The sequence below is a fragment of the Halichoeres trimaculatus genome, unplaced genomic scaffold (genome assembly GCF_033239565.1).
Source record: "Halichoeres trimaculatus isolate MK-OKI-2021-1 unplaced genomic scaffold, fHalTri1.1 fHalTri1_scaffold_17, whole genome shotgun sequence".
In the NCBI taxonomy this organism is placed as follows: domain Eukaryota; kingdom Metazoa; phylum Chordata; class Actinopteri; order Labriformes; family Labridae; genus Halichoeres; species Halichoeres trimaculatus.
This window is the reverse complement of record NW_027437195.1, coordinates 30,296,500-30,315,619: the sequence shown is the minus strand read 5'-3', so window position 1 is coordinate 30,315,619 and position 19,120 is coordinate 30,296,500. Positions and strand designations below refer to the sequence as shown.

The following is a 19,120-nucleotide window of genomic DNA, read 5'->3' as shown; positions in this document are numbered from 1 at the left end:
CACATTTCTCTCAGGATCCAGCTCAGCTCAGACCTGCAGGGTCACACTGACTCACAGCTCACAGCAGTCACACATCTTAACACACTGATTGATGACATCACAGGAAACAACTCTACTGGAGAGTTAAATGATGTTAGACCGTCAGTTCATCGTCACAGGGGTCGTTTGAGAGCTGATCTCAGAGGAACTGAACATCGTTTGGCGAGAAAAGCAGCGAAATGATTGATGAAGCTAAAGTTTACATGAAACCTGCGCCAAAAAAGCTGATTTACACGAAAACACGACTGGTTTTCAGACAAGTTTGACTGCAACAAAAAGCACTGTAGGAATGTGAGTTAGGATCTAATCTCTGGAATAATCAGATTCTGGTCCAGACCCTGCTCCAGGCTGTGAGGCGGTGTGACTCTTCAGGCTGACCTGAGCTGCGTCCTGACTCGTCCCTCTGCTGACTGAGCGCTTTAAGGCTTCTTCTTGGGGGCGTTGGGCGTGTTGAATTTGAAGAAGATAATGTCTCCGTCCTCCACAATGTAGTTCCTGCCCTGTTGTCTGTATTTCCCAGCAGCCTGTGAGGAGAGAGACCAGGACAGGGGTCATGAACCGTGTCAGAGCTACAGGAGGAAACAGGCGGCGCTCTGATGGACACTCACCTTGACGGCGCTCTCACTGCCCTCCTCTTTGAAGTCGGCGTACTTCATCACTTCAGCCATGATGAAGCCTTTCTCGAAGTCGGTGTGGATCTTTCCGGCAGCCTGTGGGGCTTTGGTCCCTTTCTGTTGGACAGAAAGAGAGAAGGGCTGAAAATGGACACACAGGGCCACCGTAGAGACAGTAACCTGAGATAAGTCAAATCAAATGTCAGGAATGAATAAAAAGGAGAGTTAAAGTTATTCAAACGCGAGTCCTGGCTTCAGAATCAATGTTTTTTTTTCACCATGAGTGATTTTCTGTTAGTTTAACAAAATCAGAAGAAAAATTCACCATTTGCTTTTAAGAATTTTGAAATAAAAATGTTTTTTGTAGAGGATTACCGAATTTTTTTGCTGTTGAATACAATAGTTTATTGACAGGTGGATAATTGAGAAGTATGATTTGTATTTTTATCTATTGTACGCACCTGAAAAATCATAATTAATAAAAAGAATGTAAAAAAATATATATAAAAATGTTTTTGATCGTCCTTGTTGTATGATAGTTAGTAAGATAATTATTTTTATTTAAATATATATTATTTATATTTTTTAATTTATATTTTTCAAGATTATGAAATAAAGTCAGTCAAACAAACAAAAAAGAAACAAGACAGATAAGGAAGGTAATATACCACAACCCATGGAACGAAAAAAAAAAATATTTTTTAAAATAACAAAAATAAATCATATTAATAAAATTAGTATTATTTTTTTTTAAAGTTTTGATATGACAACTTATTTTATTAAAGTAAAATATTCATTATTTGTTTAGCGTCTTACACTTCCTATTTACTCTAATACAGGATTGTAGAAGTGTCACCGTCAGCCCAGTGTAGCAGGGGTGGAAGAAAAAAATTGATGTATCAGGATTTTTTGTTTTACGGTTTTAAATAGAGGTACACCGATCACCTATCTAAATATTGACTCATGTGTGACTCGCAGTTTTTGGAAAATATAGCTTCTGATAGAGTCTGTAGACATCATCATCATCATCATCATCATTCAGCTTTTTACTTGGTCTGGTTTTAAAGAAGCAAACTAAAAACTGCAAAAATTGGAAATATTGAAGAATCATTTACAACATAACATTAACATTAAACTCCTCCAGTGTCTTTGAGTGATGGAGGAAGAAAAAAAAAGAAGTCTGAAATAAGCTCAAAACAACAACAAACCTCATGAGGTGTGACCTAAACTGCTGCGCCATCTGCGCCCTACCAACTACATCATGACAGACACACAGACAGAGTCCTGCTGCTGAGACTGGATCTGAAATAATCCAGTTTGACAACGATCAAACTATCAAAGATAGGTATAAAATAACTATCATGAAAAATATCTTCAAAACACTCACCCTGACGGTCCACGCTCGCACCTCGTCCGGCCCCGCTGTGAAGAAGTACTCCAGCTGCAGCGCTGCGTAGCCCGTCTTTATGATTTTGGTCAGAGTGCTGGAAACACAGAGCGGCGGTGACGCAGCGATTCAGACACGGGGACTCCATCAGGAGCAGGGTTCACCTTTTCATCACTCACCTCTGTGTCTTCTGCTCTTCACAGTACTTTTTCCGCTCCTCCTCCTCCATGTCCAGCAGCTTGGACTCGATGGCTCCACTCACAGGAATCACCAGAGCGCCGGGGTCATGAGCGTCGACCCACTCTTTGATTTTTGCCAACCTGAGAACAACGAGGAGCAGGTGAGAGGTTTGGATTTCTCAGCTCAAGCTGCAAAGTGAGAGAGGAAGGAAACCTACCACTTGTTCTTCTTCCTGATGTAATCCTTCTCAGAGAGGTTCACCAGGTAGATCATGGGCTTGGACGTCAGGAACAGGTATTTGTTCAACACCTCGATCTGTGGAGGGAACACAGGAGGATGAAAAACCCAACGATCACTGAAAAATCAGCTTCATGTAGAGATGTAAACATCATCACCTCTTTGTCGTTCCAGTCGTGGTAAAATCGGATGTGTTTCTTCTCCTCCACCACCCAGTTCTTCACCTTCACCATGATGTCCTGAAACACCAGGCAGCATTTCAGTCACACACACGCTGAAAACAAACCACTGAGGGGAACCTGCACAGACACACATCACTCACATATTCAGGTTTGAGCTTCTTGTCATTTCCTCTGACGGCGGTTTTCTCCAGTTTGTCGATGACCGGGGTGATCAGCTCTTCGTCCTTCAGCCGCAGCTCCTCGTGGATGATCTCGATGTCCCTCACGGGGTCGACGTTCCCCTCCACGTGGACGATGTCCTCATCATCAAACGCACCTGAAAGCAAACGCAGCGTTAGCTGAGTCAGTCTGTCGCACATTTTTGTTTTCCTGCTAAAACCAAACAAACCACCTTCATACCTTATTTAAAAAAAATTACATCCATGTTGTCTACCAACATCTTCATCATTTCATTACTAATCTGTGCAAAAGTTACTAGTTTCTCAAGGACTAGTCATGTGATCCAGCCTGAGCTACAAGTTTAGAAATCCCTCCTAACTCTCCTTCCTTCCACCTGTCCCCTCTGCTCACTCAGCTGTTGTTACTCAGCAGCTGAAGCAGCACGACTGACAACTCACGCGTCATGTGGAAGATGGCATCACAAGCACTGATGTGAGAAAGAAAGGCGTTCCCAAGTCCCTGTCCCGAGTGAGCTCCCTTCACCAGACCGGCGATGTCCACCACGTTGAGAAACGCAGGAACTTTACTGAGGAGACAAACACAGAGTCAGAGACTCAGGAGCCAGTCCATCAGGGTTTGACGGATCACCCTCAGCTGTCACAACACACACCTGGCTGGTTTGTGGTATTGGCAGAGGAAATCGAAGCGCTCATCGGGCACAGGTACCCTGCTCTCATTGGGGTCGATGGTGCAGAAGGGGAAGTTCTCAGCAGCTGCTTGGCTTTTGGTCAGGACGTTGAAGAAGGTGGATTTCCTGCAGGAGACACAGAAGGCGTCAACAGCTGAGTAACAACAAACCAGCTGAAAAAAACACACATTTTAAACCATCAAAATAATGAATTCATGATACACACCCAACGTTTGGTAATCCGACTATTCCGATTTTCAGCGAGGTTCCAAATCGTCCGATTAAAGGAGGCTGTTTGGGGGCTTCTACCTTTTTGGGGGGCATCTGTCAGAGTAAAATAAGTTATTAACGCTTTAACAGATGTAAACACAGCCTTTAAAAACGATCATTTAGTGTGAATGTGTGTGAATAACCCTCTCCTGTCAGCCTGTCTCACTGAAACGTGCTTTAAGGCTCATTCAAACAGCATGCTAACGTTAACTGAACCACTCCTAGCTCCGTGTTAGCATGATTATCAGAGCCAGAGAAACCTCTGTCTGTCTCTAACAGTCATTATAAACATTCCCAGAGATATTAAGGTGAGTAGTCTTATTCTGGACTACCTTTAAAGGTTTAAAAAGCCTCTGGTCTACGTGGAGTTCACTCCGATCTCTGCTCTCAGCAGCCGCTCCGCTGGAAAGGCAAGTTTGAGAGCAAACCGGAAGTATTCTGATGTAAGGCTCTTCTGATTGGTCGAACCAGAGCCTTAGAAAACACAGAGTTGCGTCATCTCCACAACACAGGCGAATAACGGAGACTCTGTTGTCGGAACTCTTTATTCAAAGGCTCTGGCCAGGACGGAGACCCGGAGCGATACTTCAGGAGCGAAGTCTGCAAAAATCTAAAATGTTAAACTTTAATTTTAATTTGATTACGAATAATCCTACGACAAGACATTTTTAAGTCGTAGGATTATTTTACATAAAAAAAAAATTAAAATCTGTTCAATGACGAACATTTCGCCAGATGGCGCCATTTTTCATGGTGCGTTCAAATACTAATCCGCACATCGAAGTCTCGTCTGAGCTTTTTTAAAAAATATATTTTCATTTTAAAGACAGTGAACCAGCCGTACATACACAGCTACCACCCCTTTGTTTTCTCTTTCTTACACTGTAACTTTGATTTTATTATTATCATATTTTTTTTTACAGAAGTTTTTTTAAAATCTATCCATTATTCAAGTCTTGGTATTTTGTGATTGTGTTTATATGTTTTACAGAGGGATCACAAATTTCAAAAAGTGAAATTTCTTGTGTTCTTTTAAAGGTTGGTTGTCAAAAAATGGGTTTGTACAAAGGCCACTTGAGACTTTATTTTGCAGGTGGTGTTAACTTTTCCAATATGCCATTAAACATAATTCCCACCTTCTACCATATTGAAACATTGTGTTTGACCTGAACTGCATCTCATTTTCACATTATAATCTTTAAAAAACTTTAGTGTGTGTGGTTCAGCATTGGTTCCAGATTAAGTACAAACTGTAAACAAAAGTTGTTGCATAAAGTTAGTGTATCAATATCTTTATTTCATTTATGACAAAGAAAAAACAAAAAACAACCAAAATAAGAACTCAAACACTTAATGTGGCTTTATGGTACAATATCTGCAGTTCACTTTTTAAAACTATGAAGCAACAAGATCATTTCAATGTCATACAACAGAGCAAATACCCAAGTAAACCTTTGTCATTTATATACACAACAAATATAGTATTTTCCAACAAAAACAAAAACAAAACGTGGTTTAAAAACACTCCTGATGACAAACTAACTACAGATGAATGGCCACAGAAACTCCTGTTTGCAGTCAAAACTATTCATCTGGACCAAACACAAAACAAATGTGAAAATGTGAGCCAAATGAAAACATTTAATGATTCTTTCTGTAGGTTTGGTCGTGTTAAATCGGCTTGGAACAAACATTTCTGCAAATTCTCAGGAGTTTTTGTGCATTTCTGTTTCATCTTTTCACTTTTCCCAGCTCCTGTGTGAGCCAAGTGTGTTATTTCATCACTGTATAAACATCAACATTCCAAGATTTCCACACTTATGTGACCTTTTCTTAAAAAAAAAGAAAAAAAGATTTACATTAAAAAAAAAAAAAAAAAGGCAAAAATCCAAGCTGCTGGAGTAAATTCATGGACTCTTCTCTGATCAGTAGTGACCTGTAGGAGGGAAAAGAGCAGAGGAGATTTAGGATATATGTGAGATAAAAATATCACTTTGAATAAATCCTGGTCTAACTGCTGCAGACTTACGTGGTGAATACGACCGTGAGCGGGATCTTGAACGATATCCTCTGCTGTAGTAAGGAGACGGAGATCTGCGTCTGTGGGAGGAAAACCAAACCAAACCAAAAACATTACATCCAAGGATCTGAGCAGCGTGAGAAAGTGGCTGAATACTGACAAATAATCAGTGATCTCAGCGTTGACGCCTGGAATAAAAACTAACCTGTAAGAGCGGTAATCTCGTTCTTCATAACGATCATAATCCCGATCGTAACCCCTGTCATAGCCTCGGTCGTAGCCTCTGTCGTAGTCCCTGGAGGTGCGCCGTGATGAACCGCCGCCGCCACTTCCTCCACCGCTGCCACTCCCACCACCACCGCCACTGAACGCACATGGAACAGAGTTTTAACGATGCCACACAGTGACTCAGATACTGATGCTGCTTTTTTCTCAAACACTCACTAGGTGGGGCGCCCCATGTAGATTCCAGGAGTGGGAGTATGGGCACGTTTTGTGATGGAGAAATCTACTCTGATCCTGCGGCCGTCAAGTTCCATACCGTTGGCGCGCTCCTTGGCCTGAAACACGAGACAAAAACATGAAACAGCAGATCTTTAGGTTTGCTGAAGACACATTAACCAACGCTAAAAATGATTCATCACTCAGATTTCCTTCTCACCTCTTTGGAGTCCTCGGAGTTTTCAAAGTAAACAAAAGCGAAGCCTCGAGAGCGGCGGGACTGCTGGTCATACACGATGTTGACGTCACTCAAAGGGCCGTATTTGGAGAACACCTCCCTCAGATCTCTCTCTGTTGTGTAAAGGCTCAGTCCAAACACACCCAGGCAGCTGTTGGGGTCCGGGTTGGCCTGGGGAAGGAAAGAAGATACAACTTAAGTTTGACCCCAGATGAATTCATCATGATTTTAAATAATAAAAGTAAAATAAACCTGTAAGCGGAGAATCTCAAGCTCAAGATATAACAAAAAAAAAAATCCATTCATGAAGTTTCACATTCACTAACTTCAGATCAAGCCTGCACACAAAGCACTGAATACACACCCTGTTTCCAATGTGTCTGCGGCGATTCGACATGGGGGAGCGGCTGTGGCTCCTACGTCGCCTGTACTCCCAGCTGCGGGAGCGGCTTCTGGAACGGCGCCTGTGGGAGCGGGAGCGAGAGCGGGAGTAGTGCCTACGGGAGCTTCGATGGGAGCGGGACCTGGGGGCAGACGGATACTTCAACCTGAGTTTGATACTTACCTGTGTTACACCATGTCTTTGCAAAACACGTCCTGTTCAAAAACCTTTTTTTTTTTTTTTACCTTGACTTGGATCTGGATCGAGAACGAGATCTAGACCTGGATCGCCGAGAGCCTTTGGAGCGTGCTGGTGAGCGACTGGCGGATTTGGCTGATCCATGAGGGGATGCGCTCCTGGAGCCATGTCGAGAGTCCTGAACAGACCAGACACTGAGATGAGAAACGGACCGTAGCATCGGCAAGCAACAAGAGCCAGGAGGTGACAGCACTTTCCCGCTGCATGCTCCTTCAGGAGCTCACCTCATTTTGGCCTTTACACAAAATATTATGGAGTCTGATTATAAAAATGTGACACATTGGAACAAATATTTAGATAGTAGAATTAATTTAGCTGAAAGATAGATCAGTAAACAAAAATTAACCTAAAAGATATGAAGAACTGACCAATGATGTTCCAATAAAGAGAGGAAAATAATTGTGCATGCTTAAGAGAAAAGAACAGGATGAAATAGAGTAATAACATAGCAAACTGTTAGGAAATTACTCATACCCTGGTCAACTTCTGATCTTAACTTCATTACTTCTTTTACTTCATTACTTCAATACAACCCTTCATTTCTTCTTTCTTCTTTTTGACATTATGACTTCTTTTCCTCCTCTTCCCCCATTTACCATCTGCCATTACAACACTAGTAGTGGGGACAGATCTTGACCGCTTCTGTTCAGCATCCCATACATTAGCATGCATCAACACCATCAGCTTCAAACAATAACAACTTCACATCTGAAACGTCTTCAGCCTTTTTCTTTCTTCCAACCTCAACCTTAACAAAGAACAAACAAGGGTGATAAGGCATGTTGGTTTCTGTAGGAGCCAAGAGGTACAAAGAAAACACAGCAGAACCAGAACAATCACATTAAATAGCTACAAACACTTAAACTAAACATGATGGGTACATAAAACAAGTACTGAGTATATGCTAATATTTATTTTCAAACAGTAACTGTAAACAGAACAATACTAACAGTAGGAAATTAGCATTGCGAGCAGCGTACTGCGCTTTTTCGAAGGCCGCAAATCGTCCTTTCGCTAACAAAACGATAAATTTGAGTATATATATTCATCAATAAAACATATGATGTGTTTTAGTAACACGTTTTTTTATAAACATTAAATGTAATACATTCATTTTAGGTTTGAGGCCAGTTTTAATGACTTGATATTACGAGACCTGCAAACGCAGTAGCAGCTAATTGTGCTAGCTAATCTTACCTAGCCTAGCATTTTAAGCCGTTTTTTCCAAACTTAAGAATCATGACTCACCCGCTCCTCCTTGAAATTTTTCTCGTTGTCACTCATATTAATGTATAGAGTCTGCAGACCTGTAAAAGATTGTAGGATACTGACTATAATGACGGTTTAAGTTGAAGTGTTTGCTGAATTACTACATGGAAACTGCGCTAGCTACCAGGGGCCCCGATGCTATCCGGTCTGACTTTCAAAATAAAAGCGTTGTTCGATGAAAAAAGGACTTACACTTAAAATAAAAGTCTAATACGCAATGTGTTACATAGAATGAACATTACTCGGGGGGTTTTAACCAGGGGACCACTGCAGATTATTATTTAATATACATTTTTCTCCTTTCCACTTTTGTTTTGAAGAAACTCACAGGGCTGATTCTAGGAAGTGGCGCTGCTTGGCCACATTAGTGATAACCTCAAAATCTTCCACACCTCATTGTTTTGTCTGTTGTTGGACTACAGATTCTTCCAGTTTCCGGCTGCAGAAACACCGCAAATATACCAAGCCAAAGAAAGCAGATGTTTACATTTCAACATCTGCACATTTACGGGAAAGACACAGGGCGTGCTAAATGTTGAGGCTTATTTTCTGCATTTAAACTTTTAGCAAAGAATAGTTTCTGTGAAGAGTTACTGACTGCAGAGACTTTGGTCAAAAAAAGAATACTTTATTACACTGGAGGGGAAAAATAATCACAGTTTAAAGCATGAACTCAAACATGCATATCTGTACAGTAGTTTGCAATGCAATACGCTATACTGCAAGTCAATGAGATAGCCCTAGGTAGCCTCTTGCGATATGCTCATGGAAAAGATTCACAAACCAATCAACCCCTTATGTTACAAATGGGAACATACTTACAAACAACTTCTACACACTTTAATGACGTTTTCTCATTCAGTCCTTTCATAAATAATATCAAAACAGGCATATTTTACACAGCCATGCACCTTTGTTCTCTAAAGGGAGGTATTCTGATTTTCATTGTCAGAGATCTGCCACGTTATACAAAAATACCACTAACCAGCGACTTTCTTATTCACTGAGTTTTGAGACACGCTCCTGAAATTGAACCATAATAATCCTTCAAAGTTTAGAGGAGCAGACTGAGTGGAGCTCAGTGTGGAGGGCTGAAGGCACTTCAGGCAGAACTTCAAACAGAAAACAATCAAAGGTCAATGACATAAAAATACTCCATCAGTAGTGCCAAAGCTTTTATAAGACAAACAATTCTTACATCTCCAATTATAACTTAGAGATTACAAAACGTTACTGCGTTCCTGACAGGAAACTTTTAAGACTAGCGTTTGATTTTTCCAGAACTGAGCAGCTAGAGTGGGTTAGATTTCAGTCGGGTAAGTCCAGTTCTTTGGCCCATACGTCGGTCAAATCACCAAATATAGCGCGCACGTGTTGCTCCTTCTGGGAAAGTCGTTGTTGTGATCGCCTACAGCAACTTCTGATTGATGATTTCCCAAATCATTAACTTCCTGAAGAGAGGCATGTGGCACTGCAGAGAGGAAGTTCATATTAATATTTGTATAAACCTGTTAAAATGATTAAATAAAGATTAAATACATGATATTTAAGGTACATACCTGTTTAAAAGTGAGAGGTCTTCCTTTTGCGATGTAATCAGCATATTTACAGGCAAAAACCCCGCAGTCGCTGCCGTTCTTCTGCTGAGGAATCTCCTGTAGAGGGAGAAAAAGTAGATAAAATATCACCCTCACAGTTAATGTTAGAAAGACAAGTGCTTTTAGTTTCTGTTGAACTCACAGTGGCCCTCAGGCTCCCAATGGTCCACTTGGTGCTGTCCAGGTCTCTGCCTTTCTTTGCCTTGTGCTCCTCTTTAAGGTAGAGTCTGCAAGACGAGCACAACAACGCTGATCAAGCTGAAGAAACATGGATCTGTGTGAGGTAAAGTCTTTCTGCAAACACTGATAAGAGCAGCACAGAGACTCACAGTAACAGACCACAGATGTCATCGTGTCTCCGTCCCATCGAGTCATACGACGTCACCGTCTTTGACTTTAGATCTATAACCTGAGAGGGAGATGGACGGGGAGTGTAACGTGTGAGAACATGCATGTTAAAGGTGCTGTCAGTGATGTCTGATCAAAGTGTGTGGGACTCACAGCCAGCGCCCAGTGGACGCCCAGGTGCAAAGGGACCAGGATGAGGTCGTAGAGGAAGAGGTCGACCGCTTTGGTCCAACGCTTCACGGCGGCGTGACCTCCAGTCTGCGCCGCTCCTCCAACACCACGCAGCTTTGGGAAGAAGAAGGTGCTGAAGGTGTAGACTTTTAATCCAGCTGAGTCTCCAGCGCACCGCTCCATGATCAGGGACAGGTAGAAATTCATCACCTGTTGACATGAAACAGACCAAACATCTGAAAATAAATCTGATGTTGGCTTTCATCACTGAATGAAGAGGATTTCATTTCTGACTGTGTGTTTAGACCGAATAAAAATCAGCCGAGTGAGAGGAACGATTAAACACACATCCTCAGCATCTCAGTGGTTTCAGACACATTTTGTGCTGCTATAATTAGAAAGCAGGTCAAGCAACGAACTTTGTTGCCATGGCGACTGAGAGAACAAGCTACTACTACCCAAAAACACACACCAAACACCCACACATCACACACACACAGATAATACAATGAACCACGATGGTGGGGGCAGAGTTTGTTTCTCCGCTTCATTTTCTCAGTGTCAACTCATCTAACATCTAACAACTATCAACTACACTTTATGAAGCAGGAGAAGAAGAAGTTACACAGGAAAACAAAGGAATAAAGCTGAATGTAAACACATACAGCAAAAAAACAAAACACCTGGAGCATAGGTAGGACTAGTTTATGAGACAGGTTGTTTTTGAGGGACTCAGAGGGACAACGAGCAATGTGCAGTTTCTGTGCAGATGTGTAGCTCTCTCTTTAAACACAGGGTTCCTACAGTTAAGGCAGGTTAAATTTAAGACTTTTTCAGACTTCTTAATGCCAATTGAGATTAAATTTAAGACCAATTTCACAATAAACACAAATGGAAAAACACCACATCAGTTACGTAGGGTTAGAGACAACTTATAAGAGTCCAAGCTGCAACCACATCATTTGTTGGTTCAACTATAGTGATTGTGTGATGTCACCATAACACTCAGTACATCGTTTTTAAAAAATATATAAATGTTGGCATTTGTTATGAGATTTGGGACTATTTCCTTGGGATGTCCTGATACAGATTTTCTGACTTCTGATCCGATTCCGTTTTTTCACAATATGTTTTGCTGATACTTATCTGATACCAATACCTACATTTTCAGACCCTTAAAATAATAAGACCAGTATCATAAACATTGAAACCATACGGTACCGATGCCTGGTACAAGGAAATTGGTACCGGTACTCAACGGTACCAACTTTTGGTACTTTTTTGTGTTCATGTGGTAAAAAAAATATCCATTTGTTTATTTTATATATATATATATATATATATATATATATATATATATATATATATATATATATATATATATATATATATATATATATATATATATATATATATGGTTTTTTTTTCAATATAACATTTTTATTCTTTAATATATCACCTTATAATGCTGTGTTCATGTCCAGCATGGAAAATCTCCTATTCTTCCACTCCCTCACAGTCACAATGATGCATTTAGGTACCTAAACATGTTACTCTTGTTTTTACATGACTTGGTATCTGGTACTTTTGACAGAATTTGGTTGGTACCTATGAAAATACCTTATTTGGTACCCATCCCTACTTACATATCCTTCTATATTTTGCTGTGTAAAATGAACCGTAACGCAACATACTTGTTCTCCCTCAACCAGGTCATGGTAAGGAACTAAATAACAATAATAATATCAACAAATAACAGAAATCCTGAAAAGTTCAAAGTCAAAAGACACGATACAACTCAATTGTACAAAAGAAATAAAAAAATGGTCAAGAGATTAAGAATAAAACCTTCAAAAGCGCTGGTGCTGTTTGAAATCAAGAATTAAATGGCGTTATTCACAATCACAGTAAGGTGTCTAGGGATGGGTACTGAATTAGGTACTTTTATAGGAACCGACCAAATTCTGTCAAAAGTACGGAGTACCAATTCACGTGAAACCAAAAGGTAACATGTTTAGGTACCTAAATGCATCCTTGTGCCTGTGAGGGAGTGGAAGAGTTGGTGATTTTCCATGCTGGACATGAACACAGCATTGCAAGGTTAAATATTAAAGAATAAATGTTAAATTGAAAAGAATTTGGATTTTATTATTAAACAAATTCATATTTTGTAACACATAAACACACAAAAGTACCGGAAAATGGTACCATTAAGTACCAATACCAATTGCCAGGTACCGGGAATTGGTACTGCAACGTTTCAAATGTGAAAGATACCCATCCCTAAATGTGTCGACATTTTTCAAGACTTTTAAAGATTGAATGAAGTCATTTTGAGGCCATCTAAGGACTTCTTTTTAGATTCATGAAATCAACGCCTTTTAAGACTTTTTAAGGACCTGTGGGAACCCTGTAATAAGGTATGAACTGACCTGTGCCATCCCTCTGCTGATTTCTTTTCACATGTTACAGTCTTTGATTGACTCCACCAGGTTTGTTTACCATGACTGACCATAGACACATGACTATACTGACACAATTAAGAAACAATGGAAAAGAGGCGCTGCTAGACCGATCCACTTGTTATTAACTGGTAAATAGGTCTTACCAGGGAATAGGATAGTTGACCACCCAAAAAGATATTGAAACTAAAAAATAAAGGAGACCCATCTTTGCTCTTTTACCTCATCGTTGAGCCAGCTGCCTTCCTGCAGCGTGGACAGGTCTCTCTGTGTGATCCGTAGTTTGAACGCCGCACTCAGCACCAGGTTGGGATCGCTCTGAGCCAGAGCACCGCTCACCTCTGCTGCCATGTCCTACACGAGGAAACAACACACGACGGTTTCCACACACACTCTAACATGATGAATACAACCACTTCTCTTCATCAGCTCACCTTAGTCAGCCGAGGTATGTCTTCATCGCTGTGCCGGGCGTGTGTTGTGTGTGTAGTGTGTGTAGTGTGTGTGTCAGGGACGCTGGCTGCAGGAGTCTCTCTGTCCACCAGGTTGAGGCGAGTGGCGACTTCAGTGGAGAGGTCCAGCTCTGGAGTCTGTTTGTGCTGAGACAGAAACGATCTCTTCAGTTTCAGATCAGAAGGAGAAATCACCGAGGAGCAGGAGAAGTGTTTACCTTCGTGCTTCTTAACGGCTGCAGGTCCTCAAAGGCTCCACTGAACGTTTTACTGAAGGTCAGGCTGCTGTGTCTGAGGAGAGGAGTGTGTGAAATGAGCACAAAACAAATCCAACAGGAAGTCATGTTAGAGTTAATCCAGGCACGCTGCACTGACCTCTCTTTAGTTAAAGGAGCATTCCTCCATGAATACACACTAGAGGGCGCTGTAAAGGACATCAGAACGTTAAAATTCATAAAGATACAGTTATGTAGTAACACCTCTTCAGACAGGTGTTTCTTACTCGTGTATTTTGTCCTCACAGGCACCGCTTCGCTTGCTTTCCCTGAATCAGCGTTTTGAGGATCACTCTGCGACAGCAATGCCCTGAAAACATCGAAAACACAAGTTGATGGATCAGCTCAGGTTATTCTGAGGGTTGTGAAGCAGCTGGTTATTTTTTAGAGCCTGACTCACTCTTGTGGTTTTGTCTGGTTGAAAGGTAGAGGTTGGCTTTTGCTGTATTGCTCAGTCACCATCTCCAGGAGGCGCCTGTAGTGCTCCTTATCGTTCTGCTTTATGGTCTGGAGGGGGACACAGACACTAATGAATGCTCTCTGACAGCAAAAAATACAAAGCAGTGGGAAAAAGGGTGACTCTGCTAAATTGCACACCTCCTCTACGGTGAGACTGGGTTTATAACAGCGCTGGTGCCCAAAGCCATTGCTGACTGGATCAGGATTTGTGGGGGCCATCCTCAAAACGGGTCTGGAGGGAAGAAGCTGGAGGGAGCCTCTCCTCTCCCGGTCCTTTCCCCTGTCAGGGAGCCCATTGGACAGCCCGGATCCACTGGATTGGCAAAGAAAGAAGCGTGAGACTTTTACAGCACACAGAGTAAGTGAACGAAACAGCACCAGGACAGCAGAACCAACCTGTATTTCCTCATTAAAGGAGGCGAAGAGCTCTGAAAAGGGTTTTTCCCTCCCCTTTCATTCCCTCCACCCACTGGTTTATCTGCAGAGAGGAGATCAAGTCAGAAAAAAGACAGAAAGTGTGTGTATAAAAGATGTTCTTTCCAACTTACTCATCCTCCATTCAGATCTGTTCAGCCATGAGGTGTGCAGCTCATCTATCCCCATCAGAGTCACAGGCTGAGGAAGCAGAGGAAACACGTCAACATGAACCATCAGGGTAAAGACTGCCCCAAGTGTCCCCTGTAACGCTCACACACACATCACACCTGTGAGTCTTCATACTGTTTGGGCTTCTCCCAACTGGTTGTCAGCGGGTTTCGCAGCCTGAGCAGACCTGCTACCCCGGCCACGGTCTTCTTCACGAAGCTGACGACTACATCTGAGAGAGACGAGATCACAAAATCAGCACAGGTCTTTATTTAGAGGAGACTTTGGTATTAATGGAGATTTTTGGGTAGTTTTAAACGAACCTCGCCTGCGTCTCTTCGCCTGGATGTGGTCACTCTGGTACACACCGTCTGCAACATCAACACTGAAAGAAAGAAAACACAGTTAGAGGGATATAACTGAGAGACTACTCTAGAAACAATCATAACTTAAACTATTTTCTTTAATATAAGATAAAAGATATGGAAGCGTATTGCATTCACAAGAAGAAAAAAAAAGCAACTCAGGTTTTTCGGAGTAATTTATGCTTCGGTTTGTTTTTTTGTGGTAATTAATTTTGTTTTTCCAATTTATATTTTTTATTGGTTTGTTTTTTGTTATAATTATTTCTATTTTTTTCTGTTTTCAGATTACTTTTTTCCTGTTTTTCGGAGTAATTTTTTTCCTGAAGTATCGAGATACTTAGAAATCCTGCGAGAACCTCAACCTGCTGTTTTTCGTGGTAATTTTTTCCTCCTGTTTTTAGGAGAAATTTTTTTCCTTAAGTCTCCTAATAAGCTTTACTCATAAAAACAGAAATAATTATAATTAAAACAAACCAATAAAAAAAATATTAATCAGAAAAACAAAATGAATTACCACAAAAAAATACTCAGAAAAACAGAAATATTTATAACAAAAACAAACAAATAAAAAAATATTAAGCATAAAAAAAATTAATTACCACAAGAACAAACAAATAAAAAAATATTTATCATAAAAACAAAATTAATTACCACAAAAATTGCTCAGAAAAACAGAAATTATTATAACAAAAAACCAACCAATGTAATAAATATAACAAACAACAAATAAAAAAATAATAATCAGAAAAACAAAATTAATTACCACAAAAAATTACTCATAAAAACAGATATAATAACAAAAACAAAACAAAACAAAAATATTAATCAGAAAAACAAAATGAATTACTACAAAAAATTACTCAGAAAAACAGAAATAATTATAGCAAAAAAAAAAACAATTAAAAATATTAATCAGAAAAACAAAATTAATTTCCACAAAAAAATTACTCATAAAAACAGAAATAATTATAACAAAAAACAAACCAATAAAAATATTTATCAGAAAAACAAAATTAATTACCACAAAAAATACTCATAAAAACAGAAATAATTATAACGAAAACAAAACAATAAAAAAATATTAATCAGAAAAACAAAATGAATTACCACAAGAAAACAAACCGAAGAATAATTTACTCTGAAAAACCTGAGTTTTTTTTTTTTTTTGTTCAAGTGAATACAATTCGCTTTTGTAAAAAGAAGCACTAAGAAGAAACAAAATAACTCAAGAGAAGGAGAGCAGGAACACTCATTTCTGTGGACTGTGGGGCCAGAGTCTAAGATCAGGTTATCTGGGGTGACATGAAGAAAGCTAACTGTAGCAGAGATACGTTTTTATAAGATTAGCCTATACATCAACGGAAAATCAAGTAAACAGGAAGATAACGCTATACTAAGCACTGAGACCTGACCACAACAATGGGAGCACATTCAAATTGACGTTCATAAAATCAGTAACGGCTCATTTCTTGCTGTTAGTTCGCACAGGTTAGGCTAATTAATAAGGCTAACACAGCGTTACATGATGTTATAAACACAGCTACAGATAGCGAAGGTTTATGAACATCCAGGAGGAGCTAACGCTTGTTTATATGTGAACTACTATGACTGTAAATCCATAACCAGAGCAATAAGAGCCTTAATGTGTGACAGCTCACCTCTGGTAGTTCCGTTTCGCCGCTCTGCTCTCCTGTTGCTGAGCTACCGCAGCACGGCGCGTGGGTTCCTCGTCGCTGACTTTCCCGGGCCACTCGGAGGGGTTCTGTCCCGAAACGGACTCAAAAAGAGACGAGATTCCGTCAACTATCCATCCATACATCCCAGAGAGATACGAGATTAGTGTAACGATGGTTTCTTCGCGGGCCAGGACTGTTTAACAACCGATGGGATGTCAAATATCAACCTACGACACATCACCAGCCTTCCATTAGCTTAGCATTAGCAGCGGCGCGCTGAAACGCTAGCTGAGGATGTGCGTCACCAGCGATGCTGTAGTGCGAATGTTACGTAACTTCAAAAGAAGGGTGGGCGGAGCTACAGGGACGGAGTGACTTGATGAATACTGACAGTAATCCTCTCAATTATGAACATAATATTAGAAAGCATAATTTTAACCACCCCGGATGGCATTTTATTTAACCCCACAAAGCAGCCATCCCCACCACACAAACCCTAAACTACCCCAAACAAAACAAAGTTTAAAATTACGGGTTTATCCTTCTTATATGGCAGCCCATCCCCTTTCATCGGGTTAAAATAAATAAATAATTTAATAAATCAATAAACGACAAAACTTACCCCAGTAAAATTATGACTATTGTTTTTTTTTATAATTATTATTATATTTATCAATGGACACCCATATCCTAAGAAGCTGCTTTGTGCACGTTTGAAATTTGAAGAAAATTTATGCTCTCTATGCTACAGATAAACATGTTCCAGATGAATTTCTAGTAAAAAAAACCCACTTTTTTTTGAGGAAAAACTTAAAAAAATATATATGAAAACTTCTGTAACATCATTTTATGCCTTTCCAATTTTTTTTCCAAAAAGAGGATGCTTAAATCTCTCCAATAATTTGATTTTCTTACATGAATTTTGAGGTTAACACTATATCATTGAAAATAATGAGAACAAAAAAAATATGCAATTACCCAAAAGAATACCTTACTGAAATATTACCATTATCTTATTTTGTATAATTTTATTAATTTATTTAGCTCTTCTGTTAATTAAAGTCGTTTTGTTCCTCTATCCTCACCACTGATTGATTTAAATAAATTACTCCATCTGGTAGTTTTGCATCTGTTTGCATATCTGTATGTCATAATGATGGTATGTTTTGTAAAGTTATAATTAAGGTCAAAAGAAAAATAAAAGGATTTAAAAAGTGGAGTTATAAAAAACCTTATTTCAAAAAAAGCTCTGAGATTAAAATTCCCAACTTAAAAATTTTAAATAATTACTTCTGAAAAAAGTAAAATATATCTGACACAGTATTAAGTAAATTTTTAGATATTAGGAAGATCCTAATTTTAACTGGAGAAAACAGACATGATGTAAATTGTACAAGTTGAATCCTGTCCCTCCTGTAAATCTATTTGTGTTTGCAGAAAATAAAAAGCTCATCAATAATTCAGCAGACAACAGTCAGATGTGTTTTTTGTTTTACTTGCATTGTGAAAAGTGTCATACCTTAAAGGCAAAGTTATATAATGAGCTGCCAAAAATAGCAGCCTATTCAGTTTGTACACATATTTAAAATACTTCAACTTTATGGAAAAACATAGAAAATACAAAAAAACAAACAAACAGTTCACTTTTAAACATTAAAAATTCACTACATGTCTTTGTCATAGGATTAAAGCCAGTGCAAATTTGGACACATGTGCATTGAACTGAACATCAGTAGTATTTACACGGCACAAAGAGATATAAAATATTATAGAAAAATATCAGCAACATTTCAGATGATGAAAAACATTAAGGAGGGAACTTCAAAGTACTTCAGGACACAGAGTAGAAAAGATAGAAGAGCACATGTTGAAAATAAGTTATGCTTTAAAAAAGAAATTCAACATGTGAGACGTGTTTCTACACGGATGTAAGGCATGGACAGTTTCACTCTTCATTTCAGCTTGGGGTCAGGCTGGAGCAACGATGGACCTGAGGAGACAAAAGGAAAGGAGAGAAGGTGAGTTTATAGACAGGTAATCCAGGTACATTAAAGAGCAGAGGGTGATATGTGCCAGTCCAGAGCACCCAGTGACCCAGCACCCATCCCCAGACCCGACCCGTGCTGCTTTCCTGCCCGGTGGGGTGAGTACGTTACACTCACACTCACCTGGACCGTTAAGGTAAATGGGCGACAAGCAGCTCAGGTACAGCCAGGTCCTGTTCTCCTGCAGCCAGCGCTGCCGGTAACCCGTCATGTGAGGGGAACAGGCTGACTGTAACCTCCGCTCCTCTGTAGGAGGTGGAGATAAATCTGTGTCTATGTGAGGGGATGTAAGAGCACACAGGGGTTTAAGCCGGGGTTTC

General features: G+C 39.8%; 4 protein-coding genes across 5 annotated transcripts in view; all 4 read right to left on the bottom strand.

Moving 5' to 3' along the window:
* Positions 1-108: 108 nt before the first annotated feature.
* Positions 109-4,218, bottom strand: LOC141806273 (obg-like ATPase 1). Its single transcript, XM_074691689.1, has 11 exons — positions 4,089-4,218; positions 3,713-3,810; positions 3,469-3,612; positions 3,257-3,384; positions 2,780-2,955; positions 2,616-2,696; positions 2,438-2,535; positions 2,220-2,360; positions 2,041-2,137; positions 648-770; positions 109-563 (listed from the first exon to the last, which is right to left on the bottom strand). The coding sequence occupies exons 2-11, from the start codon at positions 3,808-3,810 to the stop codon at positions 459-461; spliced, it is 1,191 nt and encodes a 396-aa protein (XP_074547790.1). The 5' UTR covers positions 4,089-4,218; the 3' UTR covers positions 109-458.
* Positions 4,219-5,396: 1,178 nt separating this feature from the next.
* LOC141806279 (transformer-2 protein homolog alpha-like) lies at positions 5,397-8,507 on the bottom strand. Of its 2 annotated transcripts, XM_074691699.1 has the most exons (8): positions 8,344-8,507; positions 7,083-7,213; positions 6,820-6,979; positions 6,438-6,626; positions 6,221-6,336; positions 5,982-6,140; positions 5,786-5,856; positions 5,397-5,692 (listed from the first exon to the last, which is right to left on the bottom strand). In XM_074691699.1, the coding sequence occupies exons 1-8, from the start codon at positions 8,377-8,379 to the stop codon at positions 5,682-5,684; spliced, it is 873 nt and encodes a 290-aa protein (XP_074547800.1). In that variant the 5' UTR covers positions 8,380-8,507; the 3' UTR covers positions 5,397-5,681. The 2 variants fall into 2 exon arrangements, with proteins under 2 accessions (XP_074547800.1, XP_074547799.1); XM_074691698.1 differs by lacking the exon at positions 8,344-8,507 and having other exon boundaries at positions 7,083-7,542.
* Positions 8,508-8,977: 470 nt separating this feature from the next.
* Positions 8,978-17,081, bottom strand: senp2 (SUMO specific peptidase 2). Its single transcript, XM_074691684.1, has 16 exons — positions 16,738-17,081; positions 15,038-15,099; positions 14,834-14,946; positions 14,678-14,744; positions 14,526-14,607; positions 14,268-14,442; positions 14,071-14,177; positions 13,771-13,980; positions 13,614-13,686; positions 13,378-13,542; positions 13,166-13,297; positions 10,464-10,691; positions 10,292-10,371; positions 10,105-10,189; positions 9,924-10,019; positions 8,978-9,835 (listed from the first exon to the last, which is right to left on the bottom strand). The coding sequence occupies exons 1-16, from the start codon at positions 16,896-16,898 to the stop codon at positions 9,773-9,775; spliced, it is 1,899 nt and encodes a 632-aa protein (XP_074547785.1). The 5' UTR covers positions 16,899-17,081; the 3' UTR covers positions 8,978-9,772.
* A 1,160-nt stretch (positions 17,082-18,241) lies between these two features.
* Positions 18,242-19,120, bottom strand: part of pcnt (pericentrin) — a 57,501-nt gene continuing 56,622 nt past the window's right edge. Inside the window, exons 60-61 of the mRNA XM_074691700.1 lie at positions 18,924-19,073; positions 18,242-18,745 (exon numbers count right to left, since the gene is read on the bottom strand). Coding sequence (XP_074547801.1) covers positions 18,708-18,745; positions 18,924-19,073 — 188 coding nt within the window. The 3' untranslated portion in view covers positions 18,242-18,707. The remainder of the gene's footprint in view (positions 18,746-18,923; positions 19,074-19,120) is intronic.